The sequence below is a fragment of the Diachasma alloeum genome, unplaced genomic scaffold (assembly GCF_001412515.2).
Source record: "Diachasma alloeum isolate Michigan unplaced genomic scaffold, Dall2.0 Dall_scaffold_00202, whole genome shotgun sequence".
NCBI lineage: Eukaryota > Metazoa > Arthropoda > Insecta > Hymenoptera > Braconidae > Diachasma > Diachasma alloeum.
Window position 1 is genome coordinate 1,058,732 of NW_021680367.1, and position 27,820 is coordinate 1,086,551.

At 35.9% G+C, this 27,820-nt stretch overlaps 2 protein-coding genes across 2 annotated transcripts in view; one reads left to right on the forward strand and one right to left on the reverse strand.

The window, feature by feature from the left end:
- LOC107035949 overlaps window positions 1-16,566 on the forward strand; it is a 106,192-nt gene extending 89,626 nt beyond the window's left edge. Inside the window, exons 11-13 of the mRNA XM_015253617.1 lie at window positions 9,464-9,526; window positions 13,647-14,092; window positions 15,981-16,566. Of these exons, the coding sequence (XP_015109103.1) occupies window positions 9,464-9,526; window positions 13,647-13,735 (152 nt within the window). The 3' untranslated portion in view covers window positions 13,736-14,092; window positions 15,981-16,566. The remainder of the gene's footprint in view (window positions 1-9,463; window positions 9,527-13,646; window positions 14,093-15,980) is intronic.
- Window positions 16,567-24,230: 7,664 nt separating this feature from the next.
- Window positions 24,231-27,820, reverse strand: part of LOC107035937 (profilin) — a 35,545-nt gene continuing 31,955 nt past the window's right edge. Inside the window, exon 3 of the mRNA XM_015253597.1 lies at window positions 24,231-24,663. The gene's annotated coding sequence lies outside the window, so the exon portion shown is untranslated. The remainder of the gene's footprint in view (window positions 24,664-27,820) is intronic.

Consider the following 27,820-nt stretch of genomic DNA (forward strand, 5'->3'; position numbering starts at 1 on the left):
GACCCCCATGAAACCCAGGAAAATCCAATTGTTCCCTTGAGAAACTCGATTTTGTCGAAAACTCGATTACTTGCTGCCTCTCTGGCATTAAAACTCCTCGGAAAAATGCTGTTCGTCCAGCAAAAATCCGGTAAAATGATCAGAGTACTATTTGAATCTCCACTGTAAGTAAGAAAATCGAGACCGAAGCGAGAAGAACCATCGACTTTACTGGAACAATCGAAAACAAGTGGGAAATTGCTCTTGTATTGCAGATAGTGCAGTTATCTTTGCTGATAAATTAGCGATATACTTCCGAATGGTTATTTAGCACATTATTTCCTTCTGTTATGTATAATTCATTGTTTATTTCATTTTATTAAATTGAATAAGATTTCTTTTCAACTAATTTTGTCAGATTTTCAACTTAGTTGAATGTTATCATCATCATTCTTATTATCCCTTTCTTCTGTACAACCGATTGTCTTTTTTATGGTTCTATCTCTCCCCTCAGCCCTTCGATAAAATGTTGATAGAAATAGTTATTTTCATCACAAGGTCCAAAAAGTATTTTCTGACGAACGTGGCTTTGTAGGCCGAGCCGAAGGCGAGGCCTATAATCACATTCGTCAGAAAATACTTTTGGACCGTGCGATGAATGCAATTTTTCGTCAGAAGGCCCGTAAACCGCGATCAAACCGAGCGAAGCGAGGTTAGAATCGCGGTTTACCGGGTCTTCTCACGAAAAATTTTATTTATACATACTTGAATGAATTTGAAACATCACATTTGGAGAAACCATCAGAAAGCTCACTTTCAGGGAAATTCATGAAAAATTCGAAATTTTCAACAATCATCATAAAAATCAAATCAACCAATATAGCTATCGTAATCATCTTTTAACTTGGACTTAATGGCATTAAAACAAACATTTTAAGCTATGATTGAATTCATTTGAAGCATGATATTCAAAGATATCCCCGGAATTCTGATTTTCAAAAAAAAAAAAATTTTTGCAAATTTTCAAATAAATCAAAAGAATGATTATTGCTATCGCCTTCATCTTCGAACTCGGTCCAAAGGACATCCAAACAAATTTTTCAAGCCATCATTCAATCAATTCAGAATATTTTTTTTGGTTATCGTGGGACAACCGATTTTCGAAAAAAATTTGGAAATTAAAAAAACTGATCGATGAATTGAAGTTTGATTAATGGCGATTGATAGGGCTCAACAATATCTGCATTTGAAAAAAAACATTCAATTCCATCCATTCATTAGCGAACAATTGAAGCAAAACTTTGTTACATAGGTTTGCTTCCATTCGGAAGCAAAAAAAGTGAGAAACATTGGAAACTCGAATTATCCGGAAAATTGAGGGGCGAGAGTTATCTCTCTAGATGAGCTGGAAAATTTCCGATTCAAAACCCGAGTCATGAACGCATTTTGCCCCATCATTTCCCTCAAAAATGAATAAAACGGTTTTTCATTCGTAACATTAAAAATTGAAGATATTCTCCGGACCCCTGGGGCAAAGTGGGTTCATGAACAGCGTTTGGAATCGAAAATTTCCCCAGCTTTCAGATGAGTCCACCCCGAGCCCCCTCGCCCTCACCCGCCCCCCAGATAATTGCAATTTTCTTTTTTTTTAGTTTTCAAAATTTTTTCAGTCATTAAAACCGAAAGAAAATGTTCAAATGGATGAAAAAAATGGAAATTTGCCTAAAAAATGGGAATAAAAACCACATGAGGGAATTGAGAGTAAAAATAAAGACGAAATGAAGACCACCGGATTGTTTGTCCTTCTAAAAATATAATGGACCAACGGAGGCCACCATCTGTCTCAAAAATATATAAACCCAGGTCACTGATTATCCCAGACAAACCCCTCCTCTCCACCCAAGTGCGAGTTTTCCAGGGAACAAAGACCAGAAAACAGAAGGGAGGAAGGGGGGCGTAGTAAAAAAAAAATGAAAAGGGAAAGATAGAAAAGCCAGAGGCCGGAATCGTTACTCCCCAACTCGTCTACAAACTCGTCTGCATTCACGATTATGTGCTCTCTCAGTCGCACTCGGTCTGTTTACCACTAGTGTTGTAAAATCCCCTTTCGCCTTTCTCTTTTATTTTTGGTAAAAGAATATTCTCGGCTATTTTCTTCGGCCCCTTTGGATTATCGTCAAAGAGGCATTGGTGCAAAAACCTCAAAAACGACACTCGAAGTGTTCTGGGCGCTCTGAATGGAGTGCCCAACGCGATATTATTTTGGGTAGAATTTCAGATGCATTATTACTTTGTTTATGATGATTTTCATGCTCAGTGGCAGGAGGAATTTTTTATCGAGAGGATGAAAGTGGGATTTTTATTATTTGTTTTCAATTGTAAATGAAAGTGGGATGGATAGCGTACAATTGTTCATTATGGGATTATGTCATCAGAATCCATTTTTTGGGAAATCAAATTTTGTTTTAAAAAGGCCTTAAAAATGTCAAAATACTTATCGGATGGAAAATTTAATTTCCCACAGAAAAAAAACTCTTGATATTTGTCCGAAAACCTTTTATTCACAACGCAATCCCAAAATTAGCAGATATCTTCCGTGATCCTCTAACACAATTACAAAATTCGCCACTAGGGATATTTCACGAAATTTCTCAATTTTTAATTCCACAATTTTTATCAAATTATGTCTAAATCCAAAGTAAAACTTCCCAAACATTTTTTTTTATCAAAAATTAGATAACGATAAATTCAAAATGATGAGATGACCTTGAATGGCATCACAACCCTGGTCCCAAACCTGAAGAGTGTGACGTCATTATTCCATTCCTACATTGTTAGAAATTCAAGCAATAGCTGCATTTGAATTCAATTTAAAATAAAATCATTCATGGAATTTCGTTTCGAATGGAATTTCTGTGACGATGTGCTTTAACTTCAATTCAATGATTCATTGAATTCAGCAGCCAACGTTGCTCCAACGTTGGTAGCCGACATTGCCCCAACAGTGTCCCAACATTAGGGTCTGCCAATATTGACTCAATACTGGCAGACCCTATTCACTCAACACTGACAACCAACATTGACTAAACGCTGGGTGCCAACATGGACCCAACATTGTCCCAACAATAACAGCTAATATTGCCCTAACGTTGGCAGCCAATATTGACTCAATGCTGGCAACCAACATCGTCTCAACGTTGATATTCAACATTGTCCCAACACTGGCAGCCAACATTACCCCAACGTTGTCCCAACATTAGCACCCAATATTGACCCAACGTTGGCAGCCAATATTGACTCAACGCAAGCCCTATTTACCCTATTCACTCAACGCTGACAACCAACATTGACTCAACGCTGGGAGCCAACATGGACCCAACATTGTCCCAACATTAACAGTTGATATTGCCCTAACGTTGGCAGCCAATATTGACTTAATGCTGGCAACCAACATCCTCCCAACGTTGGTATTCAACATTGTCCCAACGCTAGAAGCCAACATTGAACCAACATTGTGCCAACATTAACAGCCAATATTGCCTCAACGTTGACAATATTGACTCAATGCTGGCAGCCCCTATTCACTCAACGCTGACAACCAACATTGACTCAACGCTGGGAGCCAACATGGACCCAACAGTGTGCCAACATTAACAGTCAATATTGCTCTAACGTTGGCAGCCAACATTGACTCAATGCTGGCAACCAACAACGTCCCAACGTTGGTATTTAACATTGTCCCAACGTTGGTATTTAACATTGTCCCAACGCTGGCAGTCAACATTGACCCAACATTGTGCCAACATTAGCATCCAATATTGCCCCAACGTTGACAGCCAACATTGACCCAACGTTGGTAGCTAAGATTGACCCAAAGCTGTCAGCCAACATTGTACCAACCTTGATCGTCAACATTGTACCAACGTTGGCCGCCAACATTGCCTCAACGTTAATTTTTTACCTTTCCCTGAATATTGATTGCAAAATGAATTTTTTTAACAACAGCTGATGCAATCAATCTCATGATAGAACTCGGTCAGCATGGCATTGGAAACAATATTTTAAACCACAATTCATTAAAAAAAAATGTCAATTATCGTAAAAAAACCAATCACACACACACGTACATACGTACATGTACACCCGGACACCGTCTAAGAATACCATATTCGACCCCCTGAGGCCAAAACAAGTTCTTCTGCCCCGAAAAATTGAAAATTTCGCATTTGACAAATCCGTTCATTCGTAAGCAAAAGTACGAAATATACCTATTCCATCACTAAAATCACATTTCCATCGAGAGTTGCACTTCGACCCCTCCCGACAAAATACAAAGAGACCTGACAATAACAACGACACAACCCAGCCATATTCCCGAGACAATAAAAACTCCCGAAACAATGGAAGGACCCAAAGGAGAATGAACCGTAGCTGTGAGATGAACCCATTGGAGATAACTCCACGAGTGAGGGAAATATATCCCACCTCCTGTTGACTTCTCCCAACATTATTGATTTATTCCAAGGGCGAATAAACTCAACTCTGTACACGGCAAATGCCAAAAGCAACCCCCCCTCCCCCTCCCTCCCTCTACAGCACAACACAACCACCATCACCACCCACCACCCGTCCTCTGCACGAGGCTTCCTGCTCCTTTTTTATTTTTTGTTCTCCCTGCCTAATCTGCACGAGCATTCATCCCCCAGAAATGAAGAGTCTGCTTGGTGAAACGTGCGGATTGAATAGAACTTTTTTCCATCATTTTTCACCTCTTTTTGATAAGATAAGTGATAAGGGGATAGACGCACTCGAGTTTTCCTAATTTCACTCATTTATTGCTTGTGAATGGAAGCTTTGATCGTTAAAATTTAAGCCATGCCATTTCCATTTTCAGTGATAAATGTTGAATTTGAATCATCGTGTTACCTTAATTTTTTTAAAGAAAAACAAAAATCCATCATTTTTCACCCCTTCTTCAGGTAAAAACCTAGATTTTTTGGTCCAAACTTTTTTTTTTCTGAGGTCAACTTCTCCTGATATCCATTTTTATTCGAGATTCCTTCAGAATATTTAAAAAATCTGGATTAATTCACAGAGAGTACTCGGTGAGTACTTATAATGAGTATTAAGGGGAGACGGAACCCCTTTGTCTACATCAAATCTTAGAATTGTTTTCTCCTACAATTATTAATTTCTATCCATGAAATTACTTTATCGACTCGATTATCGCATTGTTGAGTGATAATTGCAGGAGAAAACACAATTCTAAAGATTCATATGAACGCAGGGGTTCCGTTTCCCCTTAAATTTAATTAACCCTCCTGTAGTCGCATGTCTTCGCCGGACGTCGTTGGTCGCGTGGCAAGCGCTGCGCCGTCCGTACATTCTCGAGCGCAGCGTTGCCAGATCCATACGACACTATGAACATATCACCGGCCAGCGACCCCCCACTCCGCACACGCTACTTGGGACTACTACGAGGGTCGGCAACACCGCTCGTCAAATTTCCACTACGAGAGTGGTCGCACGGTGAGCGCTGCGCTCATTCTCGCTAACCGCGCTCGACGCAAAATTAATTGAGAAAAAAATTGTCAGTGTAGGGTAACCCTACCGTGTTTAATCTCATCGGGACATATCATTTGAGGAACTCGTAAATAGGCAGAGCGTAATTCATCACATTTCTAGAGATATCGTGAAAATAACAAAAACGGCGGCGTTCAGACCATAGCGCGACCACTGGAGGGTTAATTTAACTTTGACTTTGACTTGGTTTCAGCCCTCGGACTTTTACTCATATGAACCTTTAAGGGTGTGGGTTGGGTGAAAACATAAGGTTTGAGGTGGAAATTGCTATGGTTTAGGGAAAAGCGGGTGAAAAACCCTAATTTATTTAATGAATTAAAATTTAATTCATTCAATATTTTTTTCCATTTGTTGGGTAAACTACACGGGCAAAATGGATTCTTAACCAGTGTTTTGGATAGCCAATTTCTCCGGCTTTCTAACGAACCAATTTTTATTTCTCCCACCTCGTTATTCTTTGAGATAATCGAGTTTTTGAGTTCCTCGTGATGATGAAATTGGGATTTAATTGGATTCAGACTCATCTCTTCGTTCATGTATGTTTCAATGTTTGATTTCACTCTTATCAATCTCTGGGGGAAGTCCCTGTGATTTTTTACCGACTGGTACAATCACCCAGGTCAATGTTGACCCGTGCACTGCAGGATTGATAGTTTAGTAGTTTAACGTAGAAGTATTGAATAGAATAGAGATGTCTTTTCTGGAGATGGCCCAGGACTGCAGTATTCGGTATGACATATTCCATGTATAATAGATGTACTCTGATGTTTCATCCATCATTTATATTATTGTAATGAAATTATTTAGTCACTCTGCTTCTCTGCATCGCTGACAAGGAAAAAAATCTGCTTGACGATTGAGAAAAGAAATTTTAACAAAAGGAGTGATTTTAGAAGATAAAACATGTCAAGAGAATTTGTGGTAGAGAATTGACTTTACAGAATTGCAACAATCATTTACGATAACACGAGAATAAGCAGATTTGTTTCATTGATAGAAGAAATGAATAAATTTTGCAATTTTTTGTAAAATTTCTTGATGATTTATCGGTTTAGTTAATGGGATGGTGATTTAATACGAAGTGCTCTAAGAGAAATTATTCATTTTGATTAATGAATCAGTCGTTGAGCTCCATTGAACTAATGATTTTAAAACGATGAAAAATGAAAATTGAATTGGTTATTTAAAAAAAAAAAGACTGTTTATCACAATTTAGGAATTTTTTTTCAGTTGAGAGTCAAACGATTTTGAGAGTTAACCGACCCTTGAGAACGTTCAGGGTTATGGGTCAAATGGTTTTAAGGGTCGCAGACCATTTAACCTTCAACATCAAACATCCTTAAGGGTTGTGGGACCATTACGACCATTTGGCCCTTAGCCTCGAAGCTCATTAAGGGTCGCTTTACCCTCAAGATCAATTGACCTTTAAAATAATTTGACTCTCAATATCAAACGTCCTTAAAGGTCGTGGGACCTTTACGACCATTTGGCCCTTAGCCTCGCAGCTCATTAAGGGTCGCTTGATTCTCAAGATCAATTGACCTTGCAAACCATTTGCCCCTTAACTCCCGACGTCCTTAAGGGTAATTTGGCCCTTCCAACCATTTGGCCCTCAGCCCCGAACCTCATTAAGAGTCGTTTGACCCTCATGACCATTTATGCATCAAGGTCATTTGGCCCTTAAAACAATTTCACCCTCAACTCTAAACGTTCTTAAGGGTTGTAAGACCCTTACGACCATTTCACCCTCATTTTTGAACGTCATTAAAGGTCGTTTGACCCACAAGACCATTTGACCATCAACTCAAAACAAAAGGTTTTGGTTAAACAACGCTTAAAGACACTTGGAGTTGAGAATCAATTGCTCTTGAGGGTGAGTGACCCTTAAGAACCTTTAGGGTTAAGGGTCAAATGGTCCTGAGTATTGAATGGGTTCATCAAATTGATAAAAAGGGTTATTCGACCCTCAAAACAATTTGACCCTCAACTCTTAACGGCCTGAAGGGTTGTTTGACCCTTACGACCATTTGACCCTCAGTCCTGAACGTCATTAAAGGTCGTTTGACCCACAACACCCTTTGACCCTCAACTAAAAACAAAAGGTTTTCGTTAAACAATGCCTAAAGACGCTTGGAGTTGAGGATTAATCGGTCTTGCGGGTCAAACGACTCTTAAGAACCTTCAGGGTTGAGGGTCAAATGGTTTTACGTGTTGAATGGGTTCAGCAAATTGATAAAAAGGGTCATTCGATCCTCAAAACAATTTGACCCTCAACTTTAATCGGCCTTAAGGGTCGTTCCACGCTTACGACTATTTGACCCTCAGCCGCGAACATCATTAAAGGTCGTTTGACCCACAAGACCATTTGACCCTCATCCAAAAAGAAAAAAAAAATTCCCAAATTGTGCTTTCTCCTCAAATCTCTCATTACCAACACAATCACGAAATTGACAAAGCCATCGAGTTCAATAAATCCAAAAACTAAAAAGACAGTTTTATTTAATCGAAATAAATAATTTCTCTGAGTTTGAAATAACGAAAGTGAGAGAGACACTGAGACAGAGATAAGAGAGGTAAGACAAACCCACACCTCTTACCCAACTTGGGACATGTATGTTTGTTCAGGTCGTGTAACGCTTCTTCATCCAGACGCTTCTTAAAGTTGCACTATGACTCAACTTTAAAATGAACGTTTCATACTCACCCCTGTTGGTGCATTATGCCACCAGTAATAGATGTTTTTCAGAGTTGAGGAATGTGTTAAAACTTTCCTTTTATTCACTCCCAAAAAAGCCACATTTTTTTGCTTCCGAATGGAAGCTTTGTAATTGCTCAAATTTAAGTTTTCGAGTTTTTCTGTTAGGGTAATTAAATATAGGTTAAATAAAAAGTCGGAATATGGGATTTTTCGGCTTCGCCCTCTAATTCTCTTAGAATTTTTTTGTTTTTTTTTTTATACAGATTCGGAAAAATTGACACTTTTCCAGAAATCAATTTTTCAACGATAACTCAACAAATTGTCATCAAAATGGAATTAGTCGTGGCTCAAAAAATTGATAATAATACTCTCTTGATTCTATCAGAATATGATGGGGGTCGCACAATTGGTTGTTGAGGTACAGCACATTGTTTATGCGATTTGAAACAGAAAATCGGTTTTTTCTTGATTACTGAAAGAATAATCAGTAATAGCAATTAAATCAGGGCTTGAAAAGTATATTTCAATGGCTTCTTAATCAAGTTGAAAAATGGTGAGAACAGCATCATTGCTTATCAAGTTACACAATACCGTCATGAGCTTTTTATATAAAAATCTCTATTAAACTCAGGTAGCAGTCTATTATGTTGAATACTTATTCATATTGATTCATGGTCCCGACTAACTTCTGACAGAAGCTGGGTTAAACTCTGGCTAAATTCTGAATAAGCCCTGATTAAATCCCGGCTATGCACTGATTAAACCTTGATTAAACCCGGACTGAAAATTAATTCGAGTCTTGAGAGGGTCTAAATGTAGAATTATTTGACAGAACGAAAGAATACGCAAAATTTTGGTGACATTTCAATTGATGATAGTACCATGACATGAAAAAATAGAAGATGAGAATAGTGAAATAATAACTTAAAAAAAGAGAATCCATTCGGAAGCAAATTGCCAATTTATAACAAAGAATGGCCTTGTCTACTTGTTTTTTTTTCAATGAAATTTAGAAATGAACATAATTTAAGGAAAAATCAAGCGTCCATCCACTCATCTTATTTATTCATATTCATATTTTTTTTACACGTCTAGTTTTATTTGTCTTTCCATCTCACGTTGTCGAAGTTCATGCGGTAATGAATGTCATCAAATATTTCACTTCATGGATTTACTGACGGGTTTTTAATCTTTTTTTTTTAGGAAGTGGAAAGGAGGCCAAGGGGTCAGGCAAGGACAATGTATTTCCATCAGGTCCGTACTCCGGTGAGTACTAGTGTCTGAAATTACTCCGGAGTCATGAATATTTCAGTGGTGACGTAGTAAAACGTAACTGAGATAATGGGAATGAAATAGAATGAGTTAATTTGACAGGTGTTCTTGAGTGGTCAGTTATCTCGATAGGAACTGAAATTGGAAGAAAATGTTGAGAGACTTTTTTGTGGGAAATTTAATGCTCCACTAAAAAGGTTCTGATACCTCTTCTCCTAAAATCGATCGTTACCGAGATAATTAACTTCTTCCCTTTTTTTTTTTTATGCTGTATAAACATGTAAAGTTTTGAGCAAATAAATATAACAAAAAAAAAAAGATAATTAACAATTAATGAGAGGTATGACGATTAATGACAAGTGCAACGTTTACGACAAATTTTTATTTTTGGTAATTATCTCGGTGGGGAGTACAGTTAGAAGGAAATGTCAAATACATTTTTTGTAGATAATTAAATTTCTTACAAAAAATGTTTTATAATACTTTGCTCTGAAACCACTCATTACCGAGATAATTAAACAATTAAAAACAGATAAAACGAGTCAATCCAAATGTGAGATTTCTTTTCAGTTGTTTATTCGGCAGTTATGTCGGTAGTGGCCGGAGATAGAAAAAAATCTCATAAGTCATTTTTGTATGAAATTTAATTCTCTACAAGAAATTTCTTTTGACATTTTGCCCTAAACCCACGTATTCCTGAGAAAATCGCGTAATTACGAAGAACGTTCCTTTCGATTCAGCAGAAATTTCATCTACATTCAACTGCAAAAATTCATATTCCTCGATTTAATAATCCTTTCTCGAGCCATTTTTCATTACATCGAACCTCACTTACATAAACCACATTAAACCGAATGCCGGACGCGTAGCGATCCCCTGCCTGCATTCAAAGTAGCCCCAACTTCCGCCCTGACCACCTCGAATCACATTCAAATGTCTTTATTCCAAAGTATCTCTTTTGTTCTCCCCCCTGCCCCCTCTCGCAAATCCCAACTATCCCCGTAATTTCTTTCCATTGTCTTATCCAGAGCTCCAGTGAAACCTCAACAAAGGGACCAATTAAATCACCCACGGAATCCCCCCAACAAATCAATCGTCAGAGCAAAAAATAAAATCTCTAAAAACCCGAACAAATACCCCCAAATTCCACGTTAACAAAAAGACGATTATCTTCTGTGCCCTCAACCCCAGGACAATTTTTTCAATGCCATCAGAAAGCCAGGGGAATTTCCCATTCAAACCACTGGTCATGAACCCATTTTGCCCCGATATTTCCTGTGAAACTCAACAAACGCGATTTTCACCTTCAAAAGTGAAAGTTCAGGTCTTACATTAACACCTGGGGCAAAATGGGTTCATGGCCAGGGTTTCGGATCGAAAATATTCCCACCCTTTCGAATGCGACCCTCCGCACGTATCCACCTATCAAACCCCCCGAGAAAATCACGGAAACACTTTTTTTTTTTTTCTCTTAGTGCAGTTACTTGATAATAATCAAATTGAGAGACATTGTGTATCAAATTCAGGGACACTGTATTGCAAATATGTTCCCTGTTATTTTTATTATTTTTTAAATATATTTCCATATTTAATTGATTAATTTTCGTGTGAAGAAAAGTTATATATATGGGCTTTTGCCTGAAGTCTTAATAAAGAACCATTTAGGACCATTTAAAAAAATTATGGATTTTAAAGACGAAAGAAATCGCGCCCAAGTGACAACACCTCGCCGTTATCACTTGTTTCATTAACATTTTCTTTATTCATTAACTGATAACGATGTAGTTCATCGAGTCGACGCGTAACGTACGCGTACTCTTCACCAGATCAATATACCCCCCAAGTGTAGCAAATAGATATAGCATAAACCCGTCTACGAACAGTTATCTCATACTTTGCCGTGAATTCCTGAATTTCCAACTTCCTACGATGGAAAATTTCCAAGTTCCTTCACTTCCCATTTCATCGCCTCCAACTACATTCACCACTCCTCGTTTCCTCCATTTCCTGGGGATTCTCCAGGCTTCCTGTCTGCGTTTCCTCCAGTGCAGACTCGAGAGAATGAATTTTCAAAGTCATCGAATGTTGAAAAATCTATTTATCTTGAGAATTGTCGAAAGTAGAAAAATTTTAACGATCTCGTTAAAAAGTTGGGGAAATTTCCGATCTAAATCACTGGTCATTTTGCCCCGGGGATTCTTGTAATATCTCGAATTTTCAACTTCGGACATGGAAAAATTTTTGTTGTTAAATCGATTTAAAGTGTTAAATGTTAATTTTCCGAGGAAGTGTGGGGGCAAAATGGGTTCATGACCAGCGATTTGGATCGGTAATTTTCCTGGCTTCCCAATGCGACTCCCTATATTAAAAATATCCAAATTGACTTCTGGTGATAAACATTTGGTACATGAAATTAAGACAACGAAATTAAGGCTCACAAAGGTCATGAGGGTCCGAATGAAGATCACGATGGTCAAAAATAAGGGTCATGATGGATAGAATAAGTGCTACAAGGGTCAGAATAAGGGTCACGAGGGTTAGATTAAGGTAATGGTTTTAAGGGACAATAGATCCTTGACGATTTGTGGGATTGAGGGTCAAATGGTTTCAAGGGTCAAAAGACCCTTGAATACGTTTAGAGTTGAGGGTCGAATAGCGCCGAATTGTGCTAAAAGTCGTCTTTCCCTCGAGAAACATTAAAATTTCCAACAGTACAATTATAAAAATTTGTTTTCATATCTTCGTGAATTTTACGAATTTATTTTTAATTGGCACAACTTCAGCAATCTCTGATTCTCCTAGGGTTCAGCATTTTCAGGTGTTGAAATTTAATCTTTTTTTTTTCTCGATTATCCACCGAAATATCTCAACCGAAAGCAATCAAACCTCTATACCTCCACCCCCTGGATTCCAGGTGTTCAGACTCCGGAAAATCCCAAAGAAAAATAAGAAAAATGAGATACCCTTTTACATTTATTTTTTCTCTCCCTCAACTTCTCAAACTTTCGGATACTCTGGACTGGAAAGATGAGATGGTGGAAAAGATTGGGAACGAGAATATCTCACCCTCATGCACGCCTAACGTTAATTCTGTCGACAATTTTGGTGTCGTTTATTTTCGGATACGAGGAACGGATACATAACTCCATTTGACTAGATCCATATTTTTTTCATCTTCAGAAATATCCGAAATTCCCATGAATTTTCATAAAAAATAAAACGCATCCTAAGTATTCAAAATAAAATAAGAGTGATATGTCCCTAAACGCCAAAGGGTCTATTGGCCCTTAAACCCTTTGATCAAGGGTCATTTAACCCTCAACGTCGCTTTCGAGGATTGTTTGATCCTCCAAAAGACGGCAAGGTTCATTTGACCTTCAACGCCAAAGAGTCTGTTGGCCCTTAAACCCTTTGATCAAGGGTCATTTGACCCTCAACGTTGAACTCTCTCAAGGGTTGTTTGACCCTCCAAAAGACGACAAGGTTCATTTGCCCTTCAACGCCAAAGGGTCTGTTGGCTCTTAAACCATTTGATCAAGGGTCATTTGATCTCAACGTTAAACGCTCTCAAGGATTGTTTGACCCTCCAAAAGACGACAAGGTTCATTTGACCTTCAACGCCAACGGGTCTGTTGACCCTTAAACCATTTGATCAAGGGTCACTTGACCCTCAATGTTAAACGCTGTCGAGGATTGTTTGACCTTCCAAAAGACGACAAGGTTCATTTGACCTTCAACGCCAAAGGGTCTGTTGGCCGTTAAACCCTTTACTCAAGGGTCATTTGACCTTCAACGTTAAACGCTCTCGAGGATTATTTGACCTTCAACGCCAAAGGGTCTGTTGGCCCTTAAATCCTTTGATCAAGGGTCATTTGACCCTCAACGTTAAACGGTCTCAAGGATTGTTTGACCCTTCAAAAGACGGCAAGGTTCATTTGACCTTCAACGCCAAAGGGTCTGTTGGCCCTTAAACCATTTGATCAAGGGTCATTTGACCCTCAACTCCAGACATCCGTGAAGGTCTTCTGACCCTCAACACTAATCGTTTTTCTAGTCAATCCTCTACAAAATCAATACAATTCTCCTCAATTCAACTCCATCTGTTTATTTTCAGGTGGCGAGCCAAGCGATGCACCAAAGAAAAAGGGTTTCTTCAAGAACTTCTGGAAGCGTTCGCGTCACTACTCCCTCGAGAATCAATAGCCCCGGTGTTACGTCTCAATGGCAGCTAGAACCAACCGAAACGACACATCCTCATCGCGTCGTCAATCCAACAACACTAAAAATAATCAACGCAATAACAACAACAATCAGCAGCTACAACTAACGACTGCCAGTATCATTGAAAATCCATGCTGCTGCATTGCACAGTGACTTCAGATGTATGTGATTGCGTTCATCAGTTTGAGTTACTCTAGGAGAACAGTGGAAAAAAATAAAACTGTTCCAGAATTAAACGGAAATTGTTTCTTCTCGAGGCACTTACCTTCTGTTTACCGTTTTGCACCTCGAGAGTATCGCTGGCTTTGAGGGACTTTGAGGAAGTTTAAATCGTCTCAGGTAAATGGATTAGAAAAATAAAAGGCCAGGGATAATGGGTAATGTCTATTGGATTGAAACTTTTTTAATTTCGAGTTTTATAACTTGAATTGACTTGACTTGACTTTTCTTTTTTATAATTATCTCGGGAATCTGGAGGGGTCGGGAGGGGGGGTGGTCTTGTTAGGGAGGTGGGGAAATTTCTGATCCAATAACCTCGTCATGAACCCATTTTGCCCCGGGGGTTCTTTGAATATCTCGAATTCGATTTTTGCTTCCGAATGGAAGCTTTGTAATCGTTCAAAATTAAGTTTCCAAATTTTTGTTTCAGGGTAACTAAATATGCTCTAAAAAGTCTAAATATGCCATTTTATGTATGCATGTGTATGTACTTTTTTTCAATTTTTTGTTGGCAATTTTCTTTATAGCAGCTTGATGAAGTTCCATGAATTTCTCCATGGATAGAGGTGTTAATAGGGTCTATTTATCGACACCAATTAAAGTTGAATTATTCACAGAGTTTGTGAAATATTGGTATTTTTTCAAAAATCGATTTTTCGACGCTCAGTTCAACAATTGTTATCAGAATGAAATGAATCATGGCTTAAAAAATTTGTATTGATAGCCTCTTGATTCTATCAGAATATGATGCGGATCGTATCTATCACTGTTGAGCTACAGCATATAGTTTGTGAGATTTTTTTTTTTTTTTTTTTTTTTTCACGATAAACTGGAAAAATTAACAGTCATATCAGTGAAATCATGGCTCAAAAAGATTGTTTTGATGCTTTCTCGATGAAGTGCAAAGATGATGAAAACAGCATAACTATTTATTAAGTTGCATAGTAGCAATATGAAGCTTTAGGTCATATGGAGGTCATATGGGGGTCATATATGGGTTATATGGGATCATATAAAAGTTGTACGGGGTCATATGGGGGTTATATGAGGTCATTTGGAAGTTATCTGAGGTCGTACGGTGTCATAATGGGCTCATATGGGACATATGGGTCATATGGGATTCATATGGGCTCATATGGGGTTATATGAAGTGAGGTGGGTTCATATGAGGTTCATATAGGGGCTGTATGAGGTCATATTGGAGTAATATGGCATTGTATGAGGGTCACACGGGATCATATGGGTATCAATATTCAACACAAAAAATAAAGTAATAAATTTCAAAAATAGAGAATCCATTCGGAAGCATATTGCCGATTTGTCGGCAACATAAACTATAGCCATATACAGAAAATGCGATTATCCACTTGTTTGAGTTTGGGAATGGGGAGCCATTGGAGTGATGTTTAGGGAAACTATCGGGGCAAAACGGGTTTATGTCCAGTGGTCTGAATCTGGAGCTTTCCCATCTTTCGGATGAAGCCACCCCCACACCCCCTTAATCCACCCCCTCAGCTTCTCCAGATAATGAAGAAAATACAAAAACGATTTTTTCATCAGATTTTTCTTGTTCGTTTTGGGAATCTGTTTTTTATCACCAAAAAAATTATGAAGATTTCCTCTGGTTTTCACTCTAAACGACAATTTTACATGTTTATGCTTTCAGCCACCCCCTCAGCTTCTCCGGATAATGAAGAAAATACGAAAACGATTTTTTCATCAGATTTTTCGAGTTCGTTTTGGAAATCTGTTTTTTATCACCAAAAAAATTATGAACATTTCCTCTGGTTTTCACTCTAAACGACAATTTTATATGTTTATGCTTTCAGCCACCCCCACCCCCTCAATCCACGCCCTCAGCTTCTCCGGATAATGAAGAAAATTCGAAAACGATTTTTTCATCAATTTTTCTTGTTCGTTTTGGGAATCTGTTTTTTATCACCAAAAAAATTATGGAGATTTCCTCTGGTTTTCACTCTAAGACAATTTTACATGTTTATGCTTTCAGAATGCCCTGACATCGCCCAACAAAGGGAAGGAGAAGATAAATCCTCAAAGGAGCCGAGAAAAAAAATGTCGAATTCTTTATCAGAGAGCAAGAGAAAGAGGAAGAGTTCTAGACCGGAAAGTGGTGTGTGCGAGAGTGTGTGTATGTGTGTGTGTCGGTTGATAGTGGCCCGAGGCACCACTAGATAAAACTTCAAAAATTCTCCCCTCTCTCGAGACAATTAAAACAATTTTTTAACAATTAAAATCCCCAAAAATCGACAATTAAACGAAATTAACCATTAAATAAACAATGAGTGATTCTAAATAGTGATAATTCTCTGAACTATTAATTGAACACTGTACTCCATTGATAATTAATTAATTAATTAATGCATTAGTATGTAAAATCATTAAAGAGTAAATCGATACTTAAATTAATTTATTCAGTCTCAGGACCATTGGCGAGACTGTTGAGGACATGGGGAGGAGATATTTTTTCATTACGAGAATTTAAAAAAGGAGGAAAAAAAAGAAAGGGGGAATTATTGAACAATCGTGTTGTAATCATTAAATAAAATGTTATCATGCACTAATACTAGTCGAAACGAGATGCAATATATTTATCCGCCTTTGCTGCAGAAGTAATGATCGAGGAATAATATGATTAATGGATGAATAATTAAATAAATGAAGTGATGAGTGGGAAAATCGTGGGATGCAGGTTTTTTTATTTTTGGGATATTCAAGTACTTTGACTATTTTCATTTCATTTTACCCAAAGCTCCATGTTCATTCATGATTTTTTTCAAATTATTCTCACGTAATTTAATTGGCAAATTTGATGATTGAAAATGGTTGATCTATAGTGTCATCTATTTCTGCACATTTTACAATGATTTTATTATTTAAACTTTGCAGGTCTCGATATTGAACCGTTAAAAACGAACCTGAAAAAACAATTTCAATTATTTATTTATAACAACAAAAAAAGTAGTAATTCTGGGCAAAATATAATTTTAATTGCGCTGAATATTCATGATTTTTTGCAAATTATTCTCACGCAATTAAATTGGTAAATTTGATGATTGAAAATGGTTGATATATAGTGTCGTCTATTTCCGCACATTTTACAATGATTTTATTATTTAAACTTTGGAGATCTCGATACTGAACCGTTAAAAAAGAACCTGAAAAAACAATTTCAATTATTTATTTATAACAACAAAAAAAGTAGTAATTCCGGGCAAAATGTAATTTTAATGACGCTGAATATTCATGATTTTTTTCAAATTATTCTCACGCAATTTAATTGGCAAATTTGATGATTGAAAATGGTTGATCTATAGTGTCGTCTATTTCCGCACATTTTACAATGATTTTATTATTTAAACTTTGCAGGTCTCAATTTGAATCTCGATATTGAACCGTTTGAACACATTTTAAAAATCTGAAAAAAATAGAATGTTTACTTTTGGAGGGAGATTGATGAAATAATTTGAAAATTGCAATTTTTTAAATTACGAGCATTTTATATAAATAATTTATGAACAGAAGAATTTCACCAGAAATCAATGTAATGCCTAAAAAACACAATTTCATGACCAACCATTTATTTATGACCAACGAATGTTTAAAAAACTAATAATTCTGGGCAAAATGTAATTTTATTTCTTTCAAACTGTTCTCACGCAATTTAATTGACAATTTTAATGTTGAAAATGGTTGATTATATAGTGTGCTTTGTACCAAATTGTAAAAAATACTTGGATATCCTTACGCAGAGGTAATTAAATTAATGAGTAATTAAGTGTAATTAGGGGGTGTGGGAGGAGTGAGGTGTATACTTTTGTTGTTTTTAAGGGATAACAACGACATTGTTGTTTATCACTGGTCGTTGCTGACGTTACAATCATTGATTCGAGTGATTGAGGGGAAATTCAAGGAAAGTTTCAATTTTTCTAGCTCATCGTACCAGTTTTTTTGGATTAGCTTGAAAAATTTTCGAGACAGAGGAACGAAAAACTTTTCGTCGAAAAGCTGGGAAAATTTCCGACGCAAAACACTGGTTATGAACCCACTTTGCCCCGTTCATTCACTGAACATAACTGAAAAACCATTCGACGGACGAAAATGGACTTCCGGGATTTTTTCGAACACCATAGGGGCAAAATGGGTTCATAACTAGGGTTTTGGATCGCACATTTTCCAGGCTTTCCCTTGAGAAAATTTTGGTTTTTGCTTCTCTGGTAGTTCACGAGATAATGAAGAAAAACTGAGGAGAAAATGATTAATTGCATTTTTGCAGTTGTTATGGATAATTCTAAATCGATGTTTGCTGGGAAAAATTGAAATTTTTTTATGTTTCACTCAAGAACGGAATTTTACTGTTGTGGATATGTGTACATGAAGGTAGTAGGGATAAGTAATAGCCGGTGGTTATGCCGCAGCATTGAAAGAAGGCATTCTTCGCTCGTTCCCAGTTTTTTCGTTGTTGTACAAGTGTGATAGTTTCCGTGTGGTTGAGTGAATGAGGAAAGTGAGTGGCTCAATGGGAATAGTGTGTCGAGGATTTTTCCGGCGTTTTACGGGTTTGAATGGGTTCTTAGAGGAGTGGAAAAACTATGGAACGGACATTTTTCCAGAATTTTTTTCAGTTCTCCAAAGAAAATGTGAATTTTTCAGAATTTTTCTCAGTTTTCCACAGATAATGCGTATTTTTCTTAGTTTTCTGAAGAAAATGTCAATTTTCCTTAGTTTTCCAAAGAAAATGTCAATTTTTCAATGGAAAAAATGCATTAAGAAAGGGTTCCCCCACTGGAGAAAAACTGAAAAATGTTTTTCTGGACATGAATTGAATTTTCGGAAAATTTTGGGTTTTCCATGAAAACATGAATTTTCCAGAAATTTTGAATTTTTGGAAGTAATGGTTCGAGGATTTTTTCGGCGTTTGACAGGTTTAAATGGGTTTTCAGAAGAGTGGGAAAACTATAACATGAAAATTTTCCAGAATTTTCTTCAGTTTTCCAAAGAAAATGTGAATTTCTCAGAATTTTCCTCAGTTTTATAAAGAAAATATAATTTTTCCAGAATTTTTCTCAGTTTTCTAAAGAAAATGGGAATTTTTCAATGGGAAAAATGCAGTAAGAAAGGGGTTTTCCATTGAAAAGCTAGGAAAATTTTTTTCTAGAACAAAAATTGAATTTTCGTAAAACTGAGTTTTCCATAAAAACATGCATTTTCCGGAAATTTTGAGTTTTTGGGAATAATGTCGAAGATTTTTCCGGCGTTTTTCGAGTTCAAATAGGTTTTTAGAAGAATGGAAAACTATGACATAAAAATTTTCCCGAATTTTCCTCGGTTTTCCAAAGACAATGTAAATTTCCCAGAATTTTCCTTAGTTTTCTAAAGAAAATGTGAACTTTTTAATGAGAAAAATACATTAACAAAGGGTTTTCCAACTGGAGAAAAGCTGGGAAAATGTTTTTCCGGGCAAAACTTGAAGTTTCCGGAAATTTTTGAATAGGGAAAATCGCTTTTCAAATCCACAAATCTCAGGAAAAATCCCCAATCCATCGAGATACTGAATAAACCATTCCATTCCGTTCCCATTAAATCACTCGACATTATTTTAAACACTCCGAGGTATTAACTAATTAAATTAACTAAATATTTGAAAGACGCAATGAGAGATCACCCTATTCTAAGAATGACCTAATAATGAGAAAAAAATGAATTAATAATATTACTAGTATTAAAAAAATTGTGGATACCCGACCCAAGTACCGAACTACATGCCTTAACTGTAGAGAAATAAAAAAAAGTGGAAAAAGGAAGGAAAAAAATTGATAGAGGTTCGAGAGTTTACACTTATTTATGTAACGATTGAAACTGAGTAATGATCCTGGCGCACATTTTCTCGTCTTCGACCCTCACGACAATTAAACGAAAAAATATTAACAAATTAAATGAATAAATGACAACTGTGTAAGAGTAAAAATTGAAGAAAAATTCAATCACGTGAAAGGAGAGAATTTTTTATCTTTTGTGAGCTGTGTTAATTAGTGCGTAGAATCATGTTTTTTATCTCTGATAGGAAAATATAATTAATTGATTGATTATGGCAGATTAATCAATTCAGCGGGGGAGTGATAACACCTGACAGCTTTTATAATTATGCAAATAACTTGAGAATGATTTGAGATAGGAGAAAACATCATGAAACCTTTTTTGTAGCTGAGAAAATTTTTAACAATTTTGTTTTTGTGACATTTTCTTCTAAAATCAATAATTATGGAGGTAATTAACTATAATTAGCGAGATAAAATTCTTGGCACAATTCAGGAAACTTTTTTTTGTTTTAAGGGTCAAACGACCCTCAATGAGGTTCGGAGGTAAGGGTCAAATGGGTGCGAGGGTCAAGCGACCCTTGAAGCAGTGCAGGATTAAGGGTCAGATGACCCTTTCTAATCAGTCTGTTCTAACCCGTGTGGCCCTTAAGATCATTTGACCCTTAATTCCAAACGTTCCTAAGGGTCAATTTATCCTTAAAACCTTTGGCTCCTGCAACCGCCGACTTAGGAAACGATTTTTGGTTTTTAATCGAGGGTCAAATGGTCGTGAGGACCAAACGACCCTTTCTAAGCACTCCGTTCAAACCTGTTTGACCCTTAAGATCATTTGACTTTTAACCCTAAACTTTCTAAATGCCTTTTGACCCTTAACTCCGAAAGTCCGCAAGGGTCGTTTGACCCTCAACTCCACTTGACCCTGAAACTGCACAATTCAGAAAACTTGTTGAGGGTCAAATGACCCTTTCTAACTACTCGCTCCGCATCCACTTGACCCTTGAGACCTTTTGATCGTTAAACCATTTTAAAAATCTAAAAATGGGTCAATAATTGGATTTTTGACCCATTTAATGGGTCAGCTGTAAATGTCAAATGGTTGTGAGGATCAAATTGTCTTAAAGAGCAAACGACACTTGAAATTAACTCCAAACGTCCTAAAGGGCCGTTTGACCCTCAACACTTTTTGACCGTGACATAAGTCAGAAAACTTTTTTTTCTGTTTTTAGTTAAGGGTCAAATGATCTTGAGGGTTGGACGAGGGTCAAATGACCCTCTTCAATTATTCCCTCTTGATCCAGTTGACCCTTAAGACCGTTTGACCCTCAAAACAATGAAAAATTCTAAAAATGGGCCAATAATCGAATTTTTGACCCATTTCATGGGTCAGGGGTAAGTGTCAAATGATTGTGAGGGTCAAGCCTGAAGCCCCTTAAAGACCTGAAGGATTGAGGGTCAAATGACCCTTTCCAATCAATCCCTTCTAATCCCTTCGACCCTTAAAACTATGAAAAAATCTAAAATGAGTCAAAAAATCCTGCTATTGACCCATTTCACCTCACCAACTACAAAAACATCAAAAGATCTCTTAAAAAAAGTATTTTGACCTCTTCTTCTCAAATCAACAATTACCCCAACAGCAAAAAAATGATCCCCTGCCTGAATTAATAATTCTGTCCACAATCAATCAACAATTACCAACACATAATAATTAATAATAAAACGTTTCTCGAAGTATTTTGTGTATAAACAATAAACTAATTAACGAATTGACATCACGAAATTATCAACAAAATCAATTATCAATTTTCAGTGATCAACTAAATTGATTGACTCCAATCAATCACTCACTCGTACTTAAGACGAAACCATTGTAAATAAACCAAATCAACTAATTTAGTAATTTTTTATGTTTATTGTAATCACGGTGAGTTAATTCCCTCCATCACAGGTATTAAAATCATCAAATCAATTAATTAGAATTCATCACGAGCCATCGCCAATGATTAAGTACAAAATCGAATGAACAATTGAATTTGTTTGTTTATGAAATAATTAATTCGTTAATTTAATTAATTTAAATTAATAACATCCAGACATTAATTCATGATAATTAATCATCGATCATTAAATCCGAAATTAATTAACCAGATTTTCATCAGTAATTAATTAATTAATTCATTAATTTAATGGTGAATTGTATTGAATGATCATCTGATGAATGATTTATTCATAAATAAATGAATTCAATTTAATGATGGAATGATGATCATGGACATGACGAAGAGTTGTGATGGGTGGGGATTTTTTTTTTTAATCAAGAGAAGGGAAATTAATTGATGAAGAGTGACGATGTAAAGATGAGAGACGATTTGATGAAAATCACCACCGATGATGTTACGATTTAATCATTAATTAGGAGGATAGAGTGAATGATTAACGCAATGTACTGCCCCCTCACGCGATGGATTTGTAAGCCAAAGTAATGTTATAAGAGGAAGATACTTGTAGCGTTTAACAGAATGCGAAATATACATATATAGTATTCATTTTGTTGAGTTTATTAATGAGTAGAATCGCGTGATTGATTATGGCGGGTTAATTAATTCGGCGGTGGCAACACTTAACATTTTACAATTACGCAAATATCTCGGGAGTTATTTGAGATGGGAGAAAATTTCGTAAGACCTTTTTTGTAGCTGAGAAAATTTGTAGCAAAATTGTTTTGTGACATTTTCTTCTGAAATCGATAATTATCGAGATAATTAAGCATCATTAATGGGACAAAATTCTGGAGACAATTCAGGAAACTTTTTTTTTTGTTTTTAATTGAGGGTCAAGTGACCCTTGAGGACGTGAAGGATTGAGGGTCAAATGACCCTTTTTAATCAGTCTTTTTTGAGTTTTTTCATTCTTAAGGTTATTTGACCCTCAATCCTAAATATTTTAAACGGTTGACCCTTCCTAATCGCTGTTCTAACCCGCTTGACCCTTAAGGGCATTTGATCCTCAATCCTAAATATTTTAAGGGTTGACCCTTCCTAATCGCTCTATTCTAACCTGTTTGACCCTTAAGGGCATTTGACCCTCAATCCTAGACGTTTTCAGGGTTGTTTGACCCTCAACTCCGAACGGATGAAATTTGCAGCATTCAACAGAATGCGAAATATACATTTTTAAAATTGATGATTTTTTCGAGAGGCAATTTCAAGAAAAATCGTGGGGTTTCAAAGATTTTAGGAATATTTCATTCGTTATTCTTGAGGAGTTGATCTTCCCGGAATTTCTATAAATAATTTGAATGATTGTTGGGTTTACATTCAACAGTTATGTACTTTTTTCCTATTTTTTTGAGAATGAAAACATAAAACAAGTGGACAATTGCATTTTTCTTATAAATAAGTAGTTATTGCTGCTAATAAATTAGCAATTTGGTTCGGAATGGGCTCTCTTTGGTTCAATTCTTATTTCACTATTCTCTTCTGTTAGTTTTTCAGGTCATAGGACTATCATCAATTGAAATGTTATCAAAGTTTTGCGTACCATTTCGTTCTGTCAAATAATTCTACATTGAGACCCTCTCAAGACTCAATTCGTTTTCAGTCCGGGGTTAATCAAGGCTCAATCAAGGCTTAATCAGTGGATAGCCAGGATTTAATCAGGGTTTATTCAGGATTCAGCCAGAGTTTAACCCAGGTTCCGTCAGAAGTTAGTCGGGAGCATGAATCAATATGAATAAGTATTCAACATAATAGACTGCTACCTGAGTTTAATAGAGATAGAGATTTTTATATAAAAGCTCATGACGGTATTGTGTAACTTGATAAGCAATGATGCTGTTCTCATCATTTTTCAACTTGATTAAGAAGCCATTGAAATATACTTTTCAAGCCCTGATTTAATTGCTATTACTGATGATTCTTTCAGTAATCATGAAAAAACCCATTTTCTCTTTCAAATCGCATAAACAATGTGCTATAACTCAACAACCAATTGTGCGACCCCCATCATATTCTGATAGAATCAAGAGGGTATTGTTATTAATTTTTTGAGCCATCACTAATTTCATTTCGGTGACAATTTTTTGAGTGATCGTTGAAAAATCAAATTTTGGAAAAATAGCAACTTTTTCGAATCTGTGTGGAAAATTGAATTTTAATTGGGGTCAATGAATAGAGCTTATTAAAGTCTATGTTTATGAAATTCGATTGCTCCCTGATGAGATGATTTTGAAAAAAATTAATAAAAACGATCACAAACACATTTTTCTTAATTTTCAAGCAATTAAAATTATCCAAACAATACTTACCTCTCAAAACTGCAAAAGAATCCACGAAAAAAGACGAAGAGTCGTGAAATAATATTTTTGTTTCGTTTTCTCGTGTGAAATCATGGGGAAATGCAGAGAAATAACTTGAAAGAAATTTTTACACCACTTTATACAAATTTATTACTCTCTTAAAGACAATCTTACGTTGATGTATGCAAAAAAACTTCTTACGAAGAAAAATATCGTTTCACAGAGTTACATCTAATATCGGTCAAAATTTCAATTCACCTTTCAAATTCACGCTTTTAAAAAAAAATCTGATTATGATATTTCAAATGGTTCTCTCCAACTCCTCCAGTCCTCATCATCGTCCAAACGTCCACTCAATCCCAAGATCACTGTATTCATTATTTTTATTCCATTACTTTAATCATTTTTTTTTCAATTAATTAATAAAAAAAACGCTTCCATTTGGAGGCAGAAACAGGAAAAATTTGATTTTCATCGTCGCAGTTCCATGTGGAGGTGGAGGTAAGTAGAAAGTTGATTCTGGAGTCTTGTTGAGGGACCTGCGACACTCGGGGGGACTGGAAATAAATAATTCATAATTAAATTAATTAACCAAAAAGAGTAATGAAAAAAAAAAAGAATAATCTCCTTTCATTTCCACAAAAACATGAATATTTCGGAAATCACCAGCAACAGGAAGATGAAAATATTCTCGTTGGAAAGCTGGGAACATTTCCGATTCCAACCACTGGTTTTAAACCCGTATTGCCCCGTCTGCCATCCTAACATGAGATAAAAACCCTTTAGCCTTCAAAATCGTATTCTTTCGATATTCCACATAGTTGTGGGGCAAAACGGGTTCATGTCCAGTGTTTGGAATCGGAAAATCCCCCAGCCTTGCAACGAAATCATTTTCATTTCCCGATCTATTCAAATGTTCGGGAAAATGAGAAGTTTCTCATCTAAAATTTTTTTGTGAAGTTCATAATTTGCAAAATCAACAAAAATTGCGAAAAAAAATACAACTCTGAGAAATGACAGCGATATTTTTTACAATTATTATTTCAATTTTATTTCCTTCCTTTTATCAATAAAAATCGTTACATAGTTTAGGTAGTTTGTTCTGTATCCTTCATTAAATTTAATTAAAAACATATCCATCAGATCCATTCGTCATGGGCGCTTGGCACATTGAAAAATATTCCATTGACAAGCAGCCACCGAAAAACATTTTGCATTAATTACTGGTTTAATTACTTAAGTTATAAATAGTTACTAGCGAGGATTAGCAGTTTTAGCGAAGAGGGGGTAAGTAGTAATTAGCAATTAGCAGTACAGAAATACAATAATTATTATTACTTATTTTTTTTCTCATTTTCATTCATTTCATTTTTTTGCAGCTGTGGCTTAGTTATATGCATTGGTGTATTTATAATTTCATTAGTGATATCGATGAGTCCCTGACGTACACAGATACGCAATTAATTTCTAATTGAGTGGAATGAAATCGTGAAAACGGAAAACAAGATTTATTCAAAATCACTCGTGTCAAAACTTTGAATAAAAAGTACGTCCACAAAAACGTGAATATCTCGGCGGGAAATCATCGCAGGAGAATAATTCCTTTTTCATTCGATTCTCCAAAAAATTTCCGATGAAATCCCCTACAATTGAACCCATTTTGCCCCGTAAAATCCGTTGATATTTAAACTTTTGTGCATAAAAGCGCAAAGAATCGAAAAACTGAGAGTTTTTGACACTCGACAAGTCTGCCTTTATATTCAGGAAAATATCGGGGCAAAATGGATTGAACACCAGTGTTCGGGATCGGAAATTTTCTCGGCCACCCAACGAGCCCCAATTCGTCGACCCATTCTGCCCCACTCCTCCGCAAAACCGGAAAAATCTCAGTGAACGAAGAATACTGGAAAATATTGAGATATTGTCTTCAGAAAAGTTTGATCATCCCCTTTAAGGCCCGGGTGTAGTATCTTTCGAACGTTATCTCGATGTTTTTTTCATCTTTCATCATCTGAAATTGTCAATTGAGTCCCGCATCATGTAGAAGTTTTGAAAAATTATGAATGAATAATCAAAAAAAAGTAGAAATTCTTAATTTCTTCAAAGAGCATTTTTAATTTATATTCAGAATAAGTTGAATAACAAGAAATTGAAAAATGTATCTGATTCACGGTGACAAATGGTGGCCTGTCACCCAATATCATGCAGGGGAATGACTATTCAGAAACACTGCACAGAGACATTTATTACGGAAAAGGCTCTCTGAAAAAAGTTGTAATATTTTGGAGAATTTTTTAATCACACTTTTGTCACATAAAAATGGCAGATGACTACATACCACTGTTTTGAAAATTGAGATACCTAGCTGTCACTTCCCATGAGGAGTTAGTGTTTTGTTATCCACCATAAAAAATGACAGCTAATAAATAATTTGCCACAGCGAATAGATATTTGTAATTTCCACTTTTTTCAACTCATTCTGAATCTCAATTAAAAACGCCCTTTGAAAAAGTTCAGAATTTTCTCTATTTTTTTATCATTCTATCATAATTTTTGGGAATTTCTCCATGATGTACCACTCAATTGACAATTTTGGATTACGAAAAATAAAAAAAATCCAGATAACATTCGCAAGATAGTACACCCGGGCCTTAATCACAGAAAAATCCTCCGGTGGTGTTCCCCCATCTCGACGACGATTACAACCAAAAGAAACGAAAAGAATAAAAAAGAAAATGTCACGGCTAGGCATTGCGGTTTATTTATCACGTCAAAAGCGGAGTGAACGGGTCTCTCGAGGCGTTTTGCAGCGCTCTGCCATTTCAAGGCGACGGGAAAAATCCCTAAAAGGCAAACAACTCGAATGGTTCGAAATAAAATGGCAAAAAAAAGGAAATTGTGTCGTTTATTTGACACACTTTGCCATTAGTCTGTGTCCTGGACTCATTCAACTCCACGAATGACGATTTGCGGAGGAAAAAGGAGTCATTCGATCGATGGAAATGCTCGTTTGCACGTGAAACAGTGGTCCTGAAGTCTATAGATTTTTTAATTAATTTTTTTGATGATTTTATGATGTTTTAATGTTTTTTTTAAAATAATTTTTTCATTTTTTGATCGAAAAATGAAAATTTCGAGGGAGAAATCATTTAGTGAATGATGAAGGAGATATGTTTGATTGTGAGGAATATATTCACGAGTTTGAGCGGTTTATTTAATTTTTTTTTTATTTTTTAAAGGTTTTTTTCGATGTTATTTGACGAAAAAACTAGAAAAACACGTTAATTTTGGGGATTAAAGCGTTGATCAACGTTTATTAATCAACTTGATCGGTTTGTTTATTATCTGGAAGATCAAGCTCACATGGAAATAAATAATTAGACGATTTTTAATAATTTTTTCAATTTTTTCTGTTTTTTTAAGTTTATTCCTAAAAAAAATGATAAATTCATTAATTAACACTCAATAATCAATTTTGTCAGTTTCCCCATGTTCCCAAGGTTCAAGCCCATTCAATCAAAGCATTATCATGGTTTTAAATCATTTTTACAATTATTTAAACATTATTTTCAATTTCATTCCTCAAAAAATCGTTAAAAACTGATAAATTCGATAATTAAATCGTTAATTAATGAACCTAATCACTTTATTTGTCATTTGTAAGTTCAATTCCACATGAAGAAATTAATTGTCATGTTTTTTTAAACATTTTTC